Raw genomic sequence first — 22,978 nt, forward strand, 5'->3', positions numbered from 1 at the left:
CATAGCTCGGTGGTTAGTTAGCGATTTGTCAGAAGTCATGGTTAAACACCTTGCGCCAGTAAGGCTTCCACCCTTTGCTGATGTATTTGTGTGTGGCTTGGGGAATGCATTCTAAGTTTGGGCAGTTTCTAAATTTATTCCAGCTTTTATTTTCTGTGTTTACAAGGCCTCACTTTCAGCCAGTGACAAGTAGCTTGCCAGGGCCCTCTTTGGTTCCTCCTTATGTGTGCTCAGCCTTGTGCATGAACAGAGCCTTCCGGGGATGAGATTATCAAGGCCCACTTTGGCTTCTTATTTCCAAGATCTCCCTGTTATATTTCTGGCTGGTCTGTCTGCCAGTCTATCGCTAGCCTTAATCGGTTCCGAGACCTTAGGCTATCTGCAATGTTGGCCTTCCCTGACTGTTTGCCACTAAGGTATGGAATTTTTTCATACCCTACTCCAAGTCAAGTCAGCTCCCTCCAAGGGCCCTAGTAGAAATTCTTTCACAGAGCTTGGGGAGAGGAAGTTGGAATAGGAGCAGCCCCAGGCTAAAACATCAGACTCCCACTGTTCTTATTGAGGTTCAGCAGATTTTCTTGAATAAATTCTTCTGAATTTGTTGTATACCTTTGGTGGTAAACTTCCAGAATCTTTACATGATTTTTTGTTTTTAAACAAAAGTTTGTTCAGTTTTATCATTGTTTTTAGGGAAAGGATTTGACGAGCTCCTTACTTGGGACATTCTGGAAGTCCTGCTCCTTAAATCATACAAGTTGTACAAATATACAAATTCACCCTGCTCCTGGTGGGGGTGGGGAGGCAGGACCTTCCTTGGGAAAGTGAAATCCCCAAGCTAACTTCAGCCTGGAAACTAACTGGAACTACAGGAGAGAGTCCTATTTTGTAGACCAGAATACCTGAATCAGTGATCCTCTGTGCTTGCTTTCAGTTACTCCTTAGTCTGGCTTTTTCAAGAGCATTAATATATGTTTCATGGAAAAAAAAAAAAGCTCAGTGGTCAGGTAAGTTTGGCTTATGCTCAGCTAATCAAAATCAAGAGTTCTTAACAGCAGGACTTCTCAGAGGCTTTAATATGCTAATACTTGTTAAAATTGTCTAAGAAAAATATGTAGTTTTTCCCAAGATTGTGACCACTGAACACTCCTCTCCCCCACAAGCATTTCATGGGATTAATGTTCTGTGAAACACCCTTTGGTTTATTTGAAATTTTCAGCCTGGATCAGAATTACTGTGGGATGTTAAGAGAAGAAATATGTGTTAATAACTGATAACTGTATGTGCCAACCTTCTGACTTAGACATGGGAGTAGTGGTGGTGGAAGTGGAGGGAAATCCCTCAGAGGTCAATTTTGATGGACAATCAGGCCTTCTAATACAGCTGTCCCCTTTCACCAGGAGTATTTCATTGGTAACCTTCCAAGATTCTGGGTTTTATTTTTATTAAGGCGGGCTTATACATGTGCCAGATGTTAAGTCAGACTCTTGGAAAATATAAAAAGACACAGTACTGTCCTCAAGGAGTAGAGTTAAGAATGGGATGGAGAAGACGATTGTAATCAAGTGTCACTGGAGGTGTAGTCTAAGTATCCACAAGATACTATCATAAGACCAAGGTGACAAGAGTTAACCTGACCTGAGCGGTTAAAAAGACGTGACAGAGGCTATGATGCCCTGCAGGTACTTGAAGGCCAAGAAAGGGTTAGTCAGGAAAGGAAGAGGGGAAGAGCATGTGCAAAGACACAGAAGCTTGAGACAACATGGCGTATTCAGGGAACTCCAAGTAGCTTGCATAGCTAGAGTGTAGAGTATAAATGAAATTGAGCAAGTACAAAGGGAGCAAAACATAAAGGACTCTGTGTGGCATGCTAGGGAGTTTGGATTTTATTTTCAGGGTGGAGGATTATTAAAGGCTGTTGAACATGGAATCTCATGATCAGCTTTACCTTTTGAAAGCTCCCTCTGGCAGCAGTGTAGGAAATGTATCGTGGAGGTGGAGGACCATAAAGAAAGCTCCAGAAGGAGCTCAGCAAGAATGGTGAGAGCCTGAACTACGGGAGTGCGGATGGAGAGGAGAGGTAGTTGAGAATTGAAGTTGATCATACTTGATGAACCAAGATGTTGGGGGATTAAGGGAAAGAGACATTGCTAGACAATTCTCAGGTTTCTGACTTAAGTAATCACAGGCAACAGTAGAGCCACTTAATAATACAAGGAATACAGGACAACAGGCAGATTTCTGCTAAGAGATATTCAGGTTTGCCCTTGTCTAGTTTGAGATTCCAATACAACATGAGAGAGATGCGGGAGATGGGTGGAACTTGGGGTTGAGAAATACAGATTTCACAGGTATCAGAGTAAAAGTTTTAAGTTGAAGTCACAGCCATGGATGAGATTGTACAGGGAGTGTTGTAGACTGAGAAGAAAGCAGAAACAGAAATCCTGAGGGAACGGTAATATCTCCCTCTTCTGAATGCCTATAGCATTTGTCTGTAACTCACATGAAATTTGTTCTTTGCTGCAGTAAACATTTAGTTTGATGTGTGCAATGCATCATGCTCGATACATGGGTACAAAGAAGAATAAAAGAAGGTCCTTTCATCCAAGAAGATTGTAACCTAGTTGTGGAGAAGGAGATATGCACAACTGTTATGCAAAGGAAACGAAATAAAGAGCTATAAACAAGTTGAGTGTAGAAGAGGCAATTAATTCAGTGGGGGAGATAACACAGGTTTCAAGAGGGGAAAGAAACCTTTGAGTTGGGTTTTGCAAAATAAAGGGATTTTGACAAGCAAGGAAGGGGAAGAAAGGCAGGCAATGTGATGTGGCTTCAGAATGGAGTATAGGAAGTGATGGTGAGAGATGAGGCTGGAAAGGTGGCTTTAGGCCAGGATCTAGGAGGTCAGGAATCCCTCTGAGGTTTCTCAGGAGTCTGTTTTAAAGAAGGCATGTGCTTATGTATATAGCAGATTTATTTCTGCCTATTCCTTAATTTCAGAAATTTCTTTAAGAATGAGTCAAAAATGCTAAAGGAAATCTAGAAATCACCAAACTAAGGCTTTAGGCTTGTGTATGCTTTGTCTCAATTTTCTATTTCAATTCTGCGAAACTCTTTGAGTAAAACTTCAATTCCTTGGCTTCATCATAAAATTTTCACTGCATATAAGAGTATAAATAGTTTCCCTCTGATGCTGTCACTTGAATCTGTGGCTAAAAGCATTGACAGAAATCACATTTTCATGGCACTTCCTTGGCATGCTGAAGGAAAACAAAATTTATACTGCTAATTAAATCATTAGTGACTTTGAAAGTGATGGATGGGTTATATATAAAGTTGGTAAATAATAGAGATAAAGAAGTATATTTTAAAGATTAAAAATATTTTATTTAAACTTTTCTTCATAAACACTTTTAACATTTTTTTTTTAAATTTAAAAACAGAATGGATAGCATAAACATGTTTGAATAGATTATATCCACGGCTTGGGAAAAATTACCTGACAAAAATGTAAAGGCTTTCAAAACAGGTATAAAAGGCAAACCTTAAATTATTCTAAGATTTTTATATTGGCCCTAGAATTATTTGACTACTGGCCCAAAAGGTACCTAAAAGGTCAAAATATTTTTCTATAGACAAAGTATGCCCGAGAGATATAGGGCATATACAAGTTAGGTAGAAAATAACCTCTCCAATCACCTCACTGGAACATTCCTTCAGAAAGCAAACACCTAACCCTTACCGGTATACTGATTAATAAAATTATTTAATGCAGTTGTTCCCCAAGATGTAAAAAGAAAATCCAAGAATATTAAGGGGGAACAAAGTTGATGGCATTCTCTCAATGTTACTTGGGTAATATTGAAGTTACACTGGTATATTGAAAGGATATGACTTCCACGAGTTTATCTATTCCAGTCTATGCCTACTGAATATTTGACTTTATAAACTCTCAATAAACTAATATATCAGGGCTTTCATTTTTAAGATAAATCTCTTTTTAGAAGATATGTATTCCCAAACCAACTCTAATCCAATTGAACAAACTTATGATCCCTAAAGATGTTCAGAATCCAAAAAAAAAATCAAAACTGTATAATAGGCAAACAAGAAAACTGGCACTAGCAGTTTTACTGCCACATAGCCCTCAATTATGTCTAATTTACACTATTATATATGTTGTGTTTTACTTCAGTCTAAACTTTAAATTATGTATTCTCAAAAGAGCTAGTCTTTTCTGAGAGATAGCTTATAAACTGAGATTAACAATTTATATTACCAACTGAAATGTTATGACCTACCTACCACCACATATACATATAAAAATAGTCCCACTGAACGTTTAACATGTTTAGATTATGCAGCTCAAATAATTTGTTATAAAATATTTTAAAGCTTAGTTTCATGTAATTAAGACAAAACTCTCCATTTTTACCACTTCTCCCCACACAAATGTGTGTCCTTTACTATGACTCGAGCAGGCTTCCCAGAATGAGGTGTCCAAAGGTGCTGCTTTAGAAAGGATAAGTGAAGGGCTCAGTCAATATTTCACAATTATAGTTAACACTCACATAAAGCGGAGTAATGAGGACACAGAGAAAGCTGTCTCAAGAAAAGCTAATATTTCTATTCATTAAGCTTTGTTTTTTAAAAACCAGTAGTATTTCTTTCAATACAAAACCTTCAATGTGAGAATCTTGCATTTTATGAAAAGGTTGTAGTGCAAGGATTTTCTTTAAGTAGATTAAAATCAAAACTTAGAAGATCAAAGACGTGGAAGGAAAGAGAACAAATGTTTCTAATTTAAATGCAATTAATGAAGACTGGCATTTAAAATGTAAAGTGAAAATTAACACATATAAAGATCACAACAGTTACACTGTATAGTTTCTAACCTCTTACTGAATTTTTCAAAAACTACTATTTTGAGCGTATACAATGCATATAAACAAAAAATGGTTCCAAATAAAGCACACAAAAAATAAACTTGAAAAAAAATTCTATGAAAGAATTTTCCATAGTTTAGTATAACAAAAATAAATCTCTTTCAACAATTAAACCATAATTTTAAAAGGGAATGTAAGTTAATTGTGGATTTAATATAACCTACGTTAGAACTACATATAAACAGAAACATTTTCTCATACATTCAGAATCCAAGCAAATAGCAACTATTCTTAAAGCTCAAAACTGATTACAGCTAACATCAGGTCAGACAAGACTTACGTGAAGCTGAACCCAGAGTTAGTTCAAGTTAAGATTTCACAAAAGTTTACCAAAAATGAACTTTGACCTTGGTCTTGTGTCTTTAAAATGGAACACCAAGAATATTCAACTATTTGCCCAGATCTTACCCTAACTAGGGCTATGAAGTCAGATTTAAGCAATACAAGAGAACCACCACTGAAATGTGAAAGCCTTTGATACGGGTACCCTGTCTGACAGCTCTTTCAGTCTTTTCTAGCAAAAGACATCAAAGAGGAAAACCATGAAGACGCTATTTTCTTTAGAGCAAAACAGCACACATACAAATACCCAGACCAACTAATATATTAGAAAAAAATTAAATGATTCACCTAATGCCTAGTTTTCAAATTTTTCATATCACCACAGCAAACAAACTATCACGTTTCATTTTTAGAAACTGAAAGTGATAGGTCCCCTAAATGAAAATTTAAGCCTCTTATACCAACTAATATTACTAACTTATTTCTAAAACCAATGCCATTTTTTTTTTTCTCTTTCAAAAGCGACTTGTGTACCTGATTTCTTAAGTGCCTCCAGTTTTGGAGTTTTAAAATCAGGTTTCATTTTATAATCTAACTGAATTAAAACAAAAAGTCTTCACATTTCCATGACTCCACGTTTCCATTTTATGTTCAGTGATGGCAGCAGCAAAAAGAAATTAGAAAATTTATACAACAGCCATATAGAAGGCATTGCCATATTGCACCAATATCCAAAGATGTGGCAAGTTTTGCCAGTGTAGGTCTAGTCTGTATCAGACAGACTCAACTCTTGAGAAGGTGGCATCAATTTGAATGATCCACTTACTCCCTGGTTATTCCTGCTTAATTTTGTCAACTATATTTTTCTTTTGCATTTAAAGAGTTGAAAGGTGCAGCTAATCCTAAAATATTATAAACTGCTTTTAAACAATTATTTGTGATCCACTCTCAAGTTGGGGTTACTATCCTTCATGCTAGTAGCTTTCAGAAAATAAAACAAGAGCTGAGAGCTTACATGCCCAGTGCTGCTGGGGATTTTGTTAAACAAGTAGATACAACCAGTAGGATTACAATTCTATTCCTTACTTCTAAGTAAAAAAAAAAAGCCAAGCTCAAACATTCTAAGGGTTGCTACCTTCCATTCAGTAACAGATGTAGCAGCCTCATTTAACGTAAAGAATGGGAGTTGCACTTACGTTCAAGGGGGCCTTTGTTTAGGAGTTTGAGATTACCTAAATTCTCTTTGAAAGTGCTTGCACGCTGCAGGGTCAGAGCTTGTCGTGTACCACTCCAATTCTCTCTAAAAACAGGGCAACGTTAAACAGACTGCAAAGAACAACATTTTAAAAAAGAAAAGACATACATGATAAAGAACACTAATGCTTACTTGTGAAAATAAAATATAAAGTGTTAAGTTTTCATAAATCCATACATGTTTCAGGAATATAGGGGGTTCAAATATTACTGAGTCAGTATGGACTGAAGATAGGCTACTTTGATACGAAATGAGGACTCCAGTTATTTTAAGTTTCTAAAAATATTAATACATGAAAAGATGTTACATCTAAAATTCAACAAGTATGACGAACCGTGTGTGTGAGTACACTAGCTTAAAAATATAGAATCCTAACCACACATAAAAGGAGATGTGCCTTGTATATTTATAGGATGTATGCAAGTATGGATATGCTTTCACTAACACAATGCGGATAAGAGAAGGCAGCTTAGAAATAGTGTTTTCAATATAAAAAGTTATTTTGTAGAAAATTTATATTTTTGCACATTCAGCAAAAAAGCCATGCAAAAAGGTCAAGAGTTTTAAACTTTAAATAATAAAACCAAAAAGTTTAACAGACTGAAATAAATGTCCAAAAAGATTTCAGATAAAGACAGAAACTGAAATCACATCTAGTGACACTTATCAGGTCTGGTCTTAGAAGATTCATGAATCCTACCTGCACTGATACCTTAAAGCATAAAATCAGCTTCCCCGATAAGTGGATCATTCCATTAAACTGCTTCTGGAAGTAGTTTCAAGAGCTAGCGTTTAGAATTAACTTATTGCATGGGTTTAAGACCACTAAAAAGAAAAAAACAGGATGCTAGCAGAAAAATGAAAACTTCGTAAGATATTAGACCAATGGCTTTGATAGTAAAACTGGTGAGGTTTTTCTTTTTGTTTTTTTAATTAACTATAGATCACAAACAAATGCTCTCTGCCATTTTTTTAGTAAGGAAGGCGATGTCATCAGTTGCAACGTCTAACCTCGTCCAGTATGTATTCAGGAAAATGCAGGTTGCATACTTGTAAACCATCCAGCTTACAGGGCATCCGAGGGTACTCATCTTCCTTCCATTTATTTTCTTCAGGATCAAAAGTGAGAATAGAATCGCTGTAATGACCATTATAGCAAAGGCCGCCAAGAACCATTATTTGTTTGTCCAGCACAGTCACACCATGGCCACTTCTACCAATCGGCATGGATGCCAAGATGGTCCACTGATCAGTGTCTGGATTGTACACTTCTGTGGAAGGGCATCCCTGAGATTCAAAAGAGGCCCTTAAGATCACACAAACACCACCAAAGACATAAAGCTTGCCGTTGTAAGAGATCATCTTGTGAAAGCATCTTGCATAATTCATTTTGCTCTTATTTTCCCAGCAATTGGTAACCACTTGCGTTCTCCTGGTACGTTGTTCTACCGTTCCTTCTTTACTGGGATCAAACACACATACCTGTTTAGAAGTAGATGATGATGTGATTCCACCGGTGATAAACAACTTATTATTGAGCACTGTCCCCTCATGACCGTATTTGTTGACTGGATAAGGATCTACAAATTCCCATTTATCATTGGTGATGTCATATCTCTCTGTTGAATAAAAGGTCTCATCCCTGGTTCTTCCTGCTACCGCGTAGATGAATTTCCCAATAACGCCAACTGCAAACTCTGAACGTGGAACAGACATGTCTGCCATCCGTAGCCAAGAATTCTGTCTTGGGTCATACCTGAACACTTTAGAAGAAGCATGGAATTCACCATCGGGCCCCAGTTCTTCCCCGCCTAACAAGAACACAAAGTTATTGACAATAGCAAGGCAGTCTGGTCGTAGAGGTACTTGTGGGCCTTCCAGCTCCCACCAGACCCTTGGTTTCTTTAAGAGTAGTATTTTACTGTTTACCATGCTATGTCCAATCATTCCTCGGAATACTGTAGTTTGGGGTTTGGCAGAACGGATGCGACTGGATTTTGTTTCCATCAAAGGCTGCTGGTGAACATTCTGAAAGTAATTCAATGCTTGATCAACTTCATACCGCAGCTGACGAGAGTATCTATAAAATTCTGATGTCTTAACCTACGAATACAAGTAAAAGTATTTAACCAAAAGTATCAATGGCAAACTATCATAGCTCACCAAGATGATTAGTATATTATCTTAGACACACTTTACTAAAGCTTCTTTTCCTGTTAAGATCACATACTTTTATATTTTTTTTACCAAGGTTTTATATGTATATTTGTAATAATCCATGCACATTCTCAATCTTTTTTAAAGGAAACAAGTTATTTTTCAGGCACAAGTGGTACTTCAGGCATAAGGAAATTCATCTAACAAAAGGTATTAAGCACCTACTGTATGTGAGGCCCTGGGCCTCAAATGGGGCATACACTTCACAGTAGAGGAAACCATGGCCATGGTTTTCTTAACCACAAGTAACACTGTAAAAACAACCACGACTGAGTAATTTGGGTAAAACTTAGTGAAAATTTAAATACATGTAAAATTCCCAATAGGATTTTGACATAAGAGACTTCATCAACTCCTACAGTAATAATTCAGTTGAGAAAAACAGGTCCATTTTTTTCCCCTTTTCTTTTTGTGGCTGGAACTACCAAATTATAATTATTCTATTACCAAGACCTTATGAAGAGTGTTGGTTGCACAACATGATTAATGTAATTGATATCACTAAATTGAATTGTACACCTGAAAAATGTCGAATTGGCAAATGTGTTATATACATTTTTACAACAATAAAAAAAGATCTTATGTAGTACTTTTAAGCACTATTCTAAGTGCTGTGGCGAGATACAAAATAAGTATAAGATGTGGTCCATTCCCTCAAAGAACTCAGAATATATTTGGGGAAATATACAAATTTACCCGTAATACATCAAGTTGACAATTAGGTATGAAGCTGAACAGCACATCTGTGAGTGCTGCAGAACTTTAGATACAGAACATTATCAAACTAGCCAGAAACAGGAAGTTGGAGACCAAGCAGAAAAAGCCTACATCATAATATGGCAAGGATAAGATAAGAAGGTCTTAAATTTGGATAGTAGAAATTAGATATTATAGAAATAAAAATCTACAGAATTCTCTGATGATCTGAAGTAGGGGCAGGGTGAAAAAGTGAGGACTCAAATGTGATTTTACGATTTGGACTTCAGACGATAGGGAGAGCAGTGAAATCATTAAGGGAAATGGAAGACAAGCTGGTTTGGGAGAGGTATTTAACTTCACTGGTGATGTGAGTTGCTGCTAGGATGCTAAGGTGGAAATGTTTGTCTAGGTGCTTGTTGGAAATCTGGGATGACAGCTTGGGAGAGAGTCAAGTCCAAGCATATACATTTATGAGCTTTCTTTTCCTTCTCTTTTTCCTTCCCTCCTTCCTATCTTTCTCACTCTTTTATTCATTCATTCAATCCTAAGTCCAAAAAAATATCTGAAACAGCACCACCAATTTTTTTAAGTATTTTGATAACTGTATTTGAATATAATTATTGCCTTTGTAATCTCATGCATTTTCTTGTATGCATTTAAAATCATTATTCTGAGAAGAGGTCCTTCCAAGGGCTTCACTAGAATCCAGAGGGATCGACAGCACAAAAAGGGTCGACAACACCTAAAAAACAAAGCTAATAACCCTATTGCTGCACTGGGTGCTTTATATTCACAACTCACATTAAATTATTCCTCCTGTGAGACAGCAATAATCATCCCTCTTTTCCTGATTTAAAAAAAAAAAACTGAGGCTTAAAATATTAAGTGACTTGCCAAATTGTTTACATGACTAAAACTGGTAGAGTGAGGATCCGAACCTTAACCCAGGACAGTCTTACTCCAAACCTCATGCAATTTCTAGCATGTTACAACACAGCCTCCATTATTCTTTAGAAAAATCTTTAAATGGTATACTCATTTATTAAAAATACTCAACATGTTCAATGAATGACCCTAATGACCCCATTCAAAGAAAAGACCGTATGATTCTTTTATCAATACAAAGAATCAATCATACGGATCACAATGATTGGGTTGCCGCCAACATAATAACTGTGGAAGAAGTCATAGCAAATAATGACTAACAGTAAACAAGTAATTTCAATAAAGAGAATAATATAATAAAGCAAAATATAAAGAAGATCTGAGGTCTTTTCCTTTACTACTTTTACATCCTTACGACAAGGAAAACTAAGCTTCAAGCTCTTGAGAGAAGCAGTGGAAGACTATACAGTTAATAAGGATCAATCACTAAATATTTATTAACATAGAATGATGTTCACAATATCTGTTTTTAAAAAGTCAATTGTTCATCTTGTGTTGAGACTTTGTGGTGGTGCTAAGAAAAACAAGAAGTCTTACACTACTCCCAAGAAGAATAAAAGAAGATTAAGCTGGCTGTCCTAAAATATTATAAGGTGGATAAGAATGGCAAAATTAGTTGCTTTTGTCAGGAGTGCCCTTCAAATGAATGTGGCCAGCTACTTGGATAGATATTACTGTGGCAAGTGTTGTCTGACCTTCTGCTTCGACAAACTAGAAAACAAGTGACTGTCTATGGGTTAATAAAGACATGAATTAATAACAACAACAAAAAGCAATAGTACTCTGGTATTATCCCAATAATATTTTGTGTATGTTTGCTTGTGTTGATAGTGATTGTCTCTGGACTTTCATAAACATTTTTGCATTCTTTGTTTTTCATGTATCATATTTATAAAGAGATAACAGAGTTCTTGCTGTTTAAAAAATAAGTGTCTTGAAACCAAAAATATATTTGATTAGTAAAAATAAGCATCTTTTCATATTTTCATTTTCCATTTATTTCTTCTATGAATTGCCTAGTGTGCCTTACCCATTTTTCTCATCTTTTTGTTATTGACTTGTAGGAGATAAAAAACAATATCCTAGAAATCAATAAGAAACGTAAGCCTCAAATAAATATTTAAGTGCCTACTGTGCACAGTTGGATGAGAGCTACACAGCTTTTGAAGTAAGAGAATCTTGTCCACTATAGCGATTAAACACCATGCCAAGCAGAACAGCATAGTGATTAAAAATCCGATTTAGGAAATATCTGATTTTTCCACTCACAAACTCTGTGATCTTAGGCAACATTCTTAAGCCTGTTTCCTCATCGGTATTACTGGGATAACAATAGCATCTACACTTCATAACCCAATGGTAGGAGTCAAGTGAGATAACCTCTGTGGGAAGGGCTTAATACAATGCCTGCCACCTGTTATTAGCTATCATCATTGACCAGGGGACATCTGCGGAAGCGTCACTCAGCTTAAATCAATGCATCTGATGCGTGCAAGCAGGAGGCATCTTTGGAGAAAGCAGCCATGTTATTTGGAAATCAAGAAAGAAAGAAAGGGGAGTGCTGCACATATTGGATGGGCAGATTTCAAGTTTTTCAAAGGAAAATTAGGACTGATTCCAAGATAAGTATCGAGAAGAACTGGAGGCTCTCAGAAGCATAATACTGAGTGCATAATTGCAAAATTTCACTGATGAGAGGAAGACAAGGAGAAAGTATCTAAAAAATCTGATGTGGCTGCACAGAGAGCTTTCTGGAATTCAGATGTTAAAAATGCCACTTACAACAGATGGTAAAAAAGGGCACATTAAACAAGTATTAGAAAGAGTGAAATGGAGCTGTAAGAACACTGTGAGGAAGGCTTAAAGCCCCAGGATGAACGGTGGCTTTATGAAGTGCCAGATATGGAATAAATGGCATTTTAGAGGTTAAAGTAAAAATCAGGGGAAAAAGTGAAGCCCCCCCCCCGCATGGGGTGCTTCATGTAATACTAACAAATGACAAAGAAGAGCAGCCTTACTCCTATTTTATTTCCATTCTCAGCTAGGAATCTTTTATTCTTTCCAATCTGAAGATGTAATACAATTAGTAGGAAGAAACTTAAATCCAAAATGGCTGAGAAAAGAAAAAAACACCTAGTTATTCTAACCGAGTTCAAGTCATTCAATCTCAAAAGTCAAGTCCTGGGATACTGAGAGGCTTTGCAGATAAGGCTGCTTAATTCCTTCCTGTTATCTATGAGGAATGGGGAAGAATGGGAGAGGACTAGAAGCCAGACATATTTCTGAACTACGAACTGGTTCACTTGAGGTTGATTATTTAAAAAATAAGGTTAGTGAGCACTTCAAAATAAAGTGCTAAACACTAGGAGGCAGCACGGATTCACTAAGTAATGCCAAAACGAACCGTTGCCTGTTTAATTTTTGACGATGTAACAGCACTGGTAGAGAAAGAGAATCCATGACTGCAGCAAAGTAACCATAAAGAAAGGAGAAACACCAGGGACTCATGAGCCACCTGAAATTACAGCAATAATTGTGTGTGAATGCATTTAGGGGGTATTGGAGAGTCCACAGTTTTGATGAAATGCTCAAGGAACCCTCGAAGTCCAAATGTAAAGATTTAACTGATTACGTCCTCAGTATGAACTAACAATGTGATATGGCGACCTTGAAAGCTCATAAAATTGTGGGCTGAATTAAAAGAATAGACAGTTCCACCCTTTCTATTCAGGTGAAACCACAACTAAGACAGGGTATTCAGTTCCATCACTACAATTTAAAGTATACATTGACAAAGTGGACCAAGTCCAGAAGACACCGAAGGGATCCAAAATCAAATGAAGAATGGTCAAACAGACGAGGAATGTTTCAACCCAAGAGAAAGACAGCAACCATTTCCCAGACCAGGAAGTGGAAGTGAGTAGGAAGATTTCAGGCCAATATAAGGAAAAGCTTTGTAATTAGAACTGCCAAGATACTGGATGCTCACTGCATCATTATTTGTAATAGCACTAAAACTGGGAACAACTCAAATTATCTATCAATAAAACATTGGTTGGATAAACTCTGGTATATACCATATGGAGTCATTAAAAAGAATGAGGTTAATCCATATGCACTAACACAGATGTTCAAAATGTTAAATGCGAAAAACTGCAGAACAGAATATATAATATTCTCAAAAAAAAAACTGTTTTACATTCGGCAGTATATGCAAGAGAAAAATGTCTATATACACGTACAGTTAACCGACGAGCTTTTGGGAAACTTGCCTTTTTTGGCTCTGTACAGGTATTTGGCTTTTTTGCAGGGCTCATATATATATATCTTTTGTAATCAGTAAAAACGCTATGGGTACATGTTTTTCCCAAAGTCATAGACTGTCTGCCTCTGACATCAAGGAGCATCCCACCACTGGAGGTACTCCAGGCGAGTGACCACCTATCAGGAGTGCTGGAGGAGGATCCCAGCATTGCGCTGACTAGAATGGATGGCCTATAAAGGGTCTTCCACCTTCCAAGTCCAGGATCCTGCAGATTCTATCAAACTGGTCCAGTTTAACTGCTTGTGGAGTCATTTTCTAGTCTTTCATTTTATACCCAATATTCTGGTTCCTTTGGTCTCTCCCCATTCATTCTATTGTGCTCCTTTGAAACCCGGGTTCCAAAAAATTTACAAGAGTTACTTGGAATCTGTGTAAAAGTCCAAATCAAAGCTACACGTCTTTATCTAATTTGTTCTACTTCTAAGCCACCAATAATGGAAGTTGTGCCTTTTGAGACAGCTGATTTTTCTGTATAAGATCTTCTAACCAAAGAAATTTAGGTCCTCCTTCTGTCTGTCCTGGTAGTGTAGTGGTTAAGTGCTATGGCTGCTAACCAAAGGGTCAGCAGTTTGAATCCACCAGGTGCTCCCTGGAAACTCTCTATGGGGCAGTTCTACTCTGTCCTATAGAGTCGCTATGATTCGGAATCAACTCAACGGCAATGGGTTTTTTTGGTTTTCCTCTCTGCCAAGGCTTCAAGTTCTAGCTCTGCCTTGCCCTTTTTCCAGAACTACTTACTGCTACATTGTCCTTTAAAACCACACAGTAACAGTGAGCATAACCAGTTTCTTATAGAAACAGGGAATTAATGCCTCTGTGATACTCCTGGATAATTAGTTATACTCTGCTTTAAAACAAAAAGCATAGGGCTGAAACCTTCCATGTGAATGTAATCATATAAGATGCATTAATGAAACAAGCTGTCCAAAAAGAAACGTGTAGTTCATCTTTTGAGAGAAAGCAATTCTCCCATCATTTGTTCCTCAAATATCCGTTTAATTATTTGTATATCAGCTACTCTCCAAAGAAAGAGATATGGAAAGAATGACATTTCTTTCATGTTCTGAATTACTTCCCTTATTCTTTCATAGGATTAAAAAAGCTGTCTTGTTTTAAAACTTGGAAAGAATATATATATCGTTCTTTATCACTTTTCTTGCTTTGATATTATTTAAAAAAAAAAGTATTATGAAAAGCATTTTGTCTTTATTCTGAATGCCAAATGCCAGAAAGTATGCATTACCTCTTAAAAACAGTGGTTAAACTGGCCATATCCTCCTCTAATCTTTTAGTTTAATGTAATATGTGCATGCATATATGCATGTCTGTAACAAGGGAGAAAATGTGAGAAACGGTTAATTTTGAATGTGGTTTCTGTAAATACAAAGTCAAAGAAATAATAGCTAGGCATTAACGACTGGGCAAATACTCCATCTGTTTCTCCATTCATTGTCAAAATGTTACATAATCCATTTACTATACTCTTAATTAAGTTTTAAAGGTAATGTGCATATACCACTCCTAATTTTGGAAGAATTAAAGTATAATTTCTGTGAAATTAAAACAGGCATTTTCATGGAGCTTACTACCTTTACTTGATTAAAAATCTGAAATTAAAAAGATCTAAAACTGGCTACAGTCTAAAATTAGGCTTTCAGACAGCCAATTTAATATCAGTTGTTTCGCCTTTTGAAATGACTTTTTAAATGCCCAATATGCTTATATTAAACCAAAGAAACAAAATGCCTTTTATTAGCTTATCAATCAGTGGGGGTGGGAGGTGTGGGGAACAATCCCTGAATTCAAAGTCCCCTGTCTTGGGCCTGACACCGACCCCAAATCAACTGTGTGACCTTGGGCAAACTTCCAGTTTACATTATTTCCTCTTTACAGAAGGAGTTGTATGAGCAGTCACCTTTCCAGTCTGTCCTGTGTCAAAAATGCTAATCCTCAGAATAGTGAGTGTAAGGTATCATGTGGAAGACTGAGTCCTGGCTGTCAGTTTATCATTCCTTCTCCACCATGATCCAGTCTTCTCAAAAGAAATACCCAGAAACAAAGCATTTACTATCATGGGGGCTTTAACACTAGTTCTAAAACAAATTATATCTTTGGGAAGCAGAGCTACATTTGATGGAATTTTAGTATCAGTAAAATGTGGAACAGTCTTTATATGCTGTATTGCAAAAATATCTTCCCTGGTCTGAGATGTCTGTATTTGTAAAGTCATGCTAAGAACTAAAGCTTATACTGATTTATGTGCAACAAAAATCATCACAAAAAAGCTAGGTGCAAAATGCCTTTAATTAATCCCTTTGTCCTGAAAAACTGAGTTAATGACCAGGGATAAGGCTATGAAAAATCAGTTCATGCTAAGCACAAATCCTTTCGGTAATACTATAATCAGTCAAATACCAAATGGTAAAGATAAATTTTAATAAGGATTTACCTGTTCACTCTTCTTCAAGCAGGCAAGAGGCTAAAGAACTGAACTTCAGAAGTACAGTGACCGAGGTAGGAGACCCCTCAGGACAACACTCTAGTAATTAGTTTCAGCACGATTTGGTTAGTCCCTCTATCCCTTCAACTATTCTGTAAAGTGAAAAATATTTAATTCAAAAATAAGTGTGCTTAGAAAAGTCTAATTTCCTTTGAATTTTGGTGCAATAGTAACAGAGCACTGTTAGAAAAGTGCAAAGTCTAAAAAGTAGGAAAAATGTATATTAAAAAAATATTTAAGAACATCTTTTTTTTATTATCTGATTAATATTTAGATGCTATGACTCGATGGCACAGGGTATGACTAGGTTCTAGAATTCACAATTTATAGTGTTTCTTTTTCCTATTTATGGAAATAATCTCAACTATGTAAATATCTTTTTTTTTCTTTTTATGTAAATATCTTAATCTATAAAAATGGTAGAGCAGAAGGGAAGCCAAATAAGAGTTTTAATCATAACTTCTGAATGTTTTTGAGCAGTGTTTACCTATGACACATGTGGAATTTTCTGGATAAATAACAAATTTGAGAATTAAACCTTTAAATCCTAAAATCTTAACATTTCCCCTTGTTCCTTTCCAACCCCTAACCTTTTCTCCCTTCATTTCTGGACTTCTCTGAACCTTTTTAAATTTCTGCTTATCATTTGGTTCCTTTCCCCTTTTTCCAATTTATTGAAAAGGTGTTCTTCTATGTGTCAACTAAGTGCCCCTTTCCATGTCTTCCTTTCCGTTTACCCCAAGTTAATTTCCAATTCTCCTATGCTTTTGTTTTCATCTCTCTTTTTAAAAAGCAGTGCACAGAGAAAGTAAGATTGAATTTTTAAATTCCTATTTTCAATAGGCTCTCATCTGCTTAATACACCCTCTAAGATAGTATCTTTCCCAGGGGATCTAAAAGCAGTCAACACCCTAGATTACTGGTACTCTTCAGGAACCTGTGAACCTGGAGTGAACGCAAGTCAAAACTAGGGGATGAGAGCACTCAACATCCATACAGAAAAGGCAAAAGACTTCAGAGGAGAAAAACACCTTGGGTGTTTTTTTAAAGAACTGTGTATGTGTTAATTACAATCACCCAAGTCCATGGGGCTGGAGCGGGGGGGAGGGTAGGCAAAAAGGAGACTGATAACAGAAAAAGCCAATAAGCTACGTGAGAAAGTATGCTGAACTCACTGACCTATTTTCCAACAGAAAATTTGCTAATCTCTGTGCTTTTCACTCGAAGGGGCAAACGAGCTGATTGTTAATTTAAGAAATGTCCAAATTTATAGCTGTATAAAAAAACCCAAACCAAGCCCACTGCCATCCAGTCAATTCCGACTCATAGTGACCCTATACCACAGAGTGGAAGTGCTCCCTAGGGTTTCCAAAGCTGTAATCTTTATGGAAGCAGATGGCCACAGCTTTCTCCTGCGGAGCAGGTGGTGGGTTCAAACCACCAACCTTTCAGTTAGCAGCCGAGCACTTAACCACTGTGCCACCAGGGCTTCTTTATACCTGTGTAACTAATACATGAAGGTGATTTAAAACTTGTTCAAAAACTCAAGCTTATTAGAAATTCTAATCAAATTTCACGTTTGGAATATAGGTTACTATCTTTTCAAAAATATTTACTTTCAAACAGTACTGCTTATGTTTCTCATGTACTTCTAAAATTGTGAGGTTTAAAGGAAAATGTGTATATTCCTCTAGATTTAATCTGGCTTTAGCTGAAGTCATTAGATAAAATTAAACCTTTTTCAAGAGTTTTGGTGTAAAGTGTGGTAACAATGCACTTAATGGTTTGGTTGCTGGACAAATTTTGGATCAGCCAAGTGCTAAATTAGGCAAAACATGTTACAGTGCCTAAATGAAGGAATTCAAGAGGGGTATATTACACCTATACCTTAAACATAGATGCGTCCTTGCTAAGGCAATTTCAGTTCCAAGTAGGCTGTGCCTCAGTTATTCTGAATATCACACCACCCAAACGTGTGTCATATAGTCCACTGTTAATGCTATATAGATCAACTATGCTGCCAGAGAAAACATTTGGATAATTATCAGTGTTTTATGAAGTCCAGTTCTGAGATCTACTATGTTCTTAGTAATGTATACTTCCTTTTAGTAATCTTTGAATTCTTTCAGTTTCAAGATGAATCCAGAACACCTTATCCCCACTGTAAAATGTAGCTTTTAAAGCCACAAATTCTGCTCTTTAAGTAAAAGACATTTTTGAAGAAGTGTTAGAAAACTTTTCCTAAGCATTAATTTTTACTCTGACCCTAGGATTAATTTTCACTAATACTGAAGTTATTTTTTTTCAAGTAATTTCAAAATTATCTGAAAATGTAAATATTCTTATAATAATAAGCTTTGATAAAATGCAGATATGATTTGTTAAATCCAAATATATTCTCAGTAAAAGAGAATATCATATTATAAATTCAGTAGACACAAAGGCTACATATTGTGGCCTTTTCTCATTAAAATATAAGTTTTGCTTTTTAAAAGTTATATAAATCCAGTTTTGTGGGGGGGAGTACAGTAAACTACATTTAACAAATTGGGGAAAAAGCACACTAAGGAGTTTGAATATCTGGAGCTAGTTGATAAAACAATATTTGTAATAAGCATGATGGGTTTACTTAAAGGAGAACACATCTACATAATCTGCATCCTTTATAAACAGCCAAGGAAAAATCAACTATAAAATCCTAAATATAAAGCTCATCAAATGTTTTCTTAAAAAAAATTTTTTACAGGATTTAAATGAAAGATTTTTATGATTTTGAAGATACTTTACATATTAATACAATTTTTAAGGGAATCATTGGTATGCTGAATCTTACCTTATGCACATTTATGGTATTGAAGATGCCCTGGGTTTAAAAATATTAAAATGTCACTGTACTAAAATAACCAACATACGGGTATTTTAATGAATAGTTTAACAATTTCGCTAAAAAGATCTTTTCCATAAAAAAAGTCAAGTATAATACGCATTTTGCCAAATATACATTTACTTCATGTTTTCAATAAAGCAGTAATTGTTTTTTGAAAGCCAAAGAGAGCAAAGTTTAAACTATTTAAATCTTCACATCACTGAAATTCAGAATGACAAATGTCAGGCCTTATCTCTGCTAACAGATGCAAAGACCATCAGAGCTAGGAAAAATACATGCCACAGACATCTGTATACGTAAAAACTGAAACTGCGGTCTAGTTTTAAAACTGGGAATCTACTATAGATAAAATGAATGATAGGAAGTCTTTAAATTTTGTGGAAGGACAAGGTCCTTAAATTTATTTTTCAGGTATCTTTGTACAGTGAAAACCTCAGAACTGCGCTTTCACATCTTAAAAAGTTTCCCACACCTTATACTTTTTTCAGTGTTGTTGAAGTTCTTAGGAGACACACACACACGCTGTTCAGATATAGAGACCATTGCCCCTAAGAACTCAGTAAGGCAATTTGGAAGTCCTGGTCTCTTTGGTGATGGTTCCAGAGAATACCCAGTACAAAAGTTGGGGAGAAAACCCAGTAGGGGACTAGGGGTAAACGATACTGCAATAGAATAAACCCAAAGGTTTCAGCACAGCTAGAAAGCATGCTTTAGGTCCATGGAACCAGTGGGGGCTCTTCCTTCCCCTTACTATGAAGCTACTGCTCTGATCTGATCACCGCTGCCAAAAGAACAGCTAAAACCTCCATGGGTTCCTTTGCCAAGCTTTGTACAGTAGCTTTTTATTTTTCTGAGGCCAGGGAAAGGCTCCTAAGAGATGCTATGCTCAAATAACAATTATCTTCATCAGCAACTCGACAGATTCGTTAAATAAGCTCATTTAACACTACCTACTGGAGCCCTGGTGACACAGTGGTTAAGAGCTTGGCTGCTAACCAAAAAGTCAGCAGTTGGAATCTACCAGCCGCTCCTTGGAAACTCTATGGGGCAGTTCTACTCTGTCCTGCAGGGTTGCTATGAGTCAGAATTCGCTTGACAGCAGTGAGTTTTGGTACATAACACTTGTAAAGGCTGGGAATCCCAGTGAGAAGTTAAATATATAAGAGGGCTGTTTACTGTATGCATACTCAGCTTCTAGTGAACTCATTTCCTGAACTACTAGAGCAGTGCTGTGCAAAAGAAATATAATCTGAGCCATGAATGCGAACTAAAGATGTAATTTTAAATTTTGTAGTAGCCACATTCAAAAAAGTAAAAAGATGAAATTAACTTTACTAATATTTAACCCAATAGATCAAAATATTATCATTTCAACATGTAATCAACATAATGTACATCCTTTTTGTCAGTTTAGTCTTTAAAATTCCAATTCAGACTAGCCATATTTCAAGTGTTCAGTAGCCAAAAGTGACAATGGTATTGCACAGCAAAGTTCTAGAGTCATAGATATATACTAATTTTTTATAAGAAGGAATAATCTTTCAATTTTGACACTTAAAAAAAAATTAGCTAGCTTTAATCCCAATAAATTCAAATGGAGGGGCTCAAGTCATAAAAGGGAAGGAAAGTTTATGAATCTAAAAGAACCTAAGCAGAATAATGTCAATAAAATTCTTGATCTGAGTCATGACTAGGCTACTTAGCTTCATAATACAAAAAAGAATAGTGATTTCTAAGTTTGATCAAAGAACTGCTAAGTGGTTTTCCAAGTTTTCCTCTGGCATTACAATACTTTTCCTGTAATTGTTCCTAAAACTCCTCAGTTATCTCATAGCAATAAAAAAACATGATGCTAAAAAGTAGATGTTAACAGGAAATAGGGGAACTAAGTTAACTTTAACGCCAACACAAAGAAATAATCAGATAAATCCAAAATGTAGGACACACTATGAGACAACATGTGGTCAGACTGTCCTCAAAAACAAACAAACAAACACAAAAAAACAAATAACAGTGGTGGACTGTTCTACATCCAAAGACTAAAGAAGCATGATAACCAAAAGCAACGCATAAACCTAACTGGATTCTAGTGTATTTGGGGAACTAGGAAAATCTGAATATGGATTAACTATTAGATGATATTAGGATCTTGATGTGTTAATTTTCCTAGGTGGAACAGTACTGTAGTTGGATAAAAAAAAGTCCTTATTCTTAGGAGAGGCATACTTAAGTATTTAGGAGTGAGGTGTTAGTATGTTTGCAACTTATTTTCAAAGGTGCAGCAATGAAAAAAATCTATATAAAGCAAATATGGCAAAATGTTAACAGTTCTTGAATCTAGGTGCTAACTATACAGGTTTTTATTTATACTATTCTTTCAACTTTTTTATGTTTAAACATGCTCATTATAAACAGAGGGAAAAGGAGAGAGAATTCTAGATTAAAAGGGATGTAATAACCAAATGTGCTGTATGAACCTTGATTAAATACTGGTTCATGAAAAACAACTAAAAACCATTTTTTGGAACAATTGAGAAAATGGACTGGATATTACATGACATCAAGGAATTACCATTAGTATTCTCAGGTTATGTAGGTGAATATCCTTTATCTTGGGAGATGAGACGCTTGCTGAAGTATTTAGGAGTGAACTGTCTCAAAGTCTACAACTTTCTTTGAAATGGTTTAGCAAAAAAAATTATATGGCATACCCACCCTCTACCTATCTAGCTAGCTAAAACAAATATGGCAAAATGTTAATAAGTATTAACTCACATGGAAGGTTCATGGGTGATCATTCTATTCTTTCAGCCTTTTCTCTGTTTATAATGTCTCATGATAGGAAGTTAACAAAATTTTAAAAATAACTAAAAAGCACCTATCTTCCATTTTCCTAAATTTCAGCAAACAGGATAAAATCACAAACCAAAACTGCTTATGTAGAGTCTATTAAAAAGGACCAGCAAAGATGTGTTTATTTCTGTGTCCCCTCTCTGGTGCTGTGCCTATGTAATGGATGTTAAAATGTCCTTGTTTGTGACCTGCAGTGTGCTGGGTACAGACAAAAAAAAAAAGATGGGCCCTATTTTCAAGGAGCTCAAAACAGTATGGTGTAAAATAGTCCAAATTCACTTATTTCCCAACCAAATTTTTCATTTTGTTTAGTTCCTAAAGTTGTGTTTCTAGAGATGATCTATAATGTTAAGTCTCAGATCTGCCCAACTCATTGTTTCTCAACATTTAGAAAGTCATGTATTCCTTTGATCAACATCAAAATCTCACACACTGCTGAAGCGAGAACCACTGACTACCTCCCGTTTATCTTAACAGTACAGTACGTATTACTAAAAACTGAAAGGCTTACATTACAAAAAAAAGTGAAAAATTTCCCTGTGGCTAGGTCCTTATTAAGTTTTCCTAAGAAATTAACTCAAGAAGGAAGCCTGAGCAACATTTTTATTCCGAGGAGACTCCCACAGTACCTAGCCAAGGGGTAATAACCACTTCTGATGCTGTATATGCAAAAGAATACGAATTACAAAATTACTCAATAGTTATTAACTTTCAGCTAGTGTCACTATGGGCTACCTTGATCTGCTAATTAAAATATAAAAGGGCTCTGCAGATAAAAAAAAAAAAAAGCACTTAAAAATCATTGACTGCTATCAACTACCCACCATATTGTCCTACAAGAGGGGAAATTTTATTTTCTATTCCACAAGTACTTCTACCTAGACTGAAGATACAGGATTATTGTTTGTTTTAGTAGTGGGAAGCATGTGCATTTAATGTATAAGGCAAAACAGGATTCCCCAAGGAAAGAGAGCAATAAAAATAGTAAGGGAAGAAAAACTCAAAACATCAGAGACAAATGATTTACATAGTTGATGTGGGGCTGATTATCATCGAACATATAGTAAGTAAG

General features: G+C 35.9%; 1 protein-coding gene across 14 annotated transcripts in view; it reads right to left on the minus strand.

Annotated features, from left to right (window-relative positions):
• Positions 1–2,544: 2,544 nt before the first annotated feature.
• Positions 2,545–22,978, minus strand: part of KLHL15 (kelch like family member 15) — a 72,005-nt gene continuing 51,571 nt past the window's right edge. For 11 of the 14 annotated variants that reach the window (XM_064278099.1, XM_064278100.1, XM_023555149.2 and 8 more), the window contains one exon: positions 2,545–8,583. In XM_064278099.1, the coding sequence (XP_064134169.1) occupies positions 7,474–8,583 (1,110 nt within the window). In that variant the 3' untranslated portion in view covers positions 2,545–7,473. The remainder of the gene's footprint in view (positions 8,584–22,978) is intronic. The other 3 variants (XM_023555148.2, XM_064278103.1, XM_003415948.4) reach the window with 2 other exon arrangements.

Source organism: Loxodonta africana, chromosome X (genome assembly GCF_030014295.1).
Source record: "Loxodonta africana isolate mLoxAfr1 chromosome X, mLoxAfr1.hap2, whole genome shotgun sequence".
NCBI lineage: Eukaryota > Metazoa > Chordata > Mammalia > Proboscidea > Elephantidae > Loxodonta > Loxodonta africana.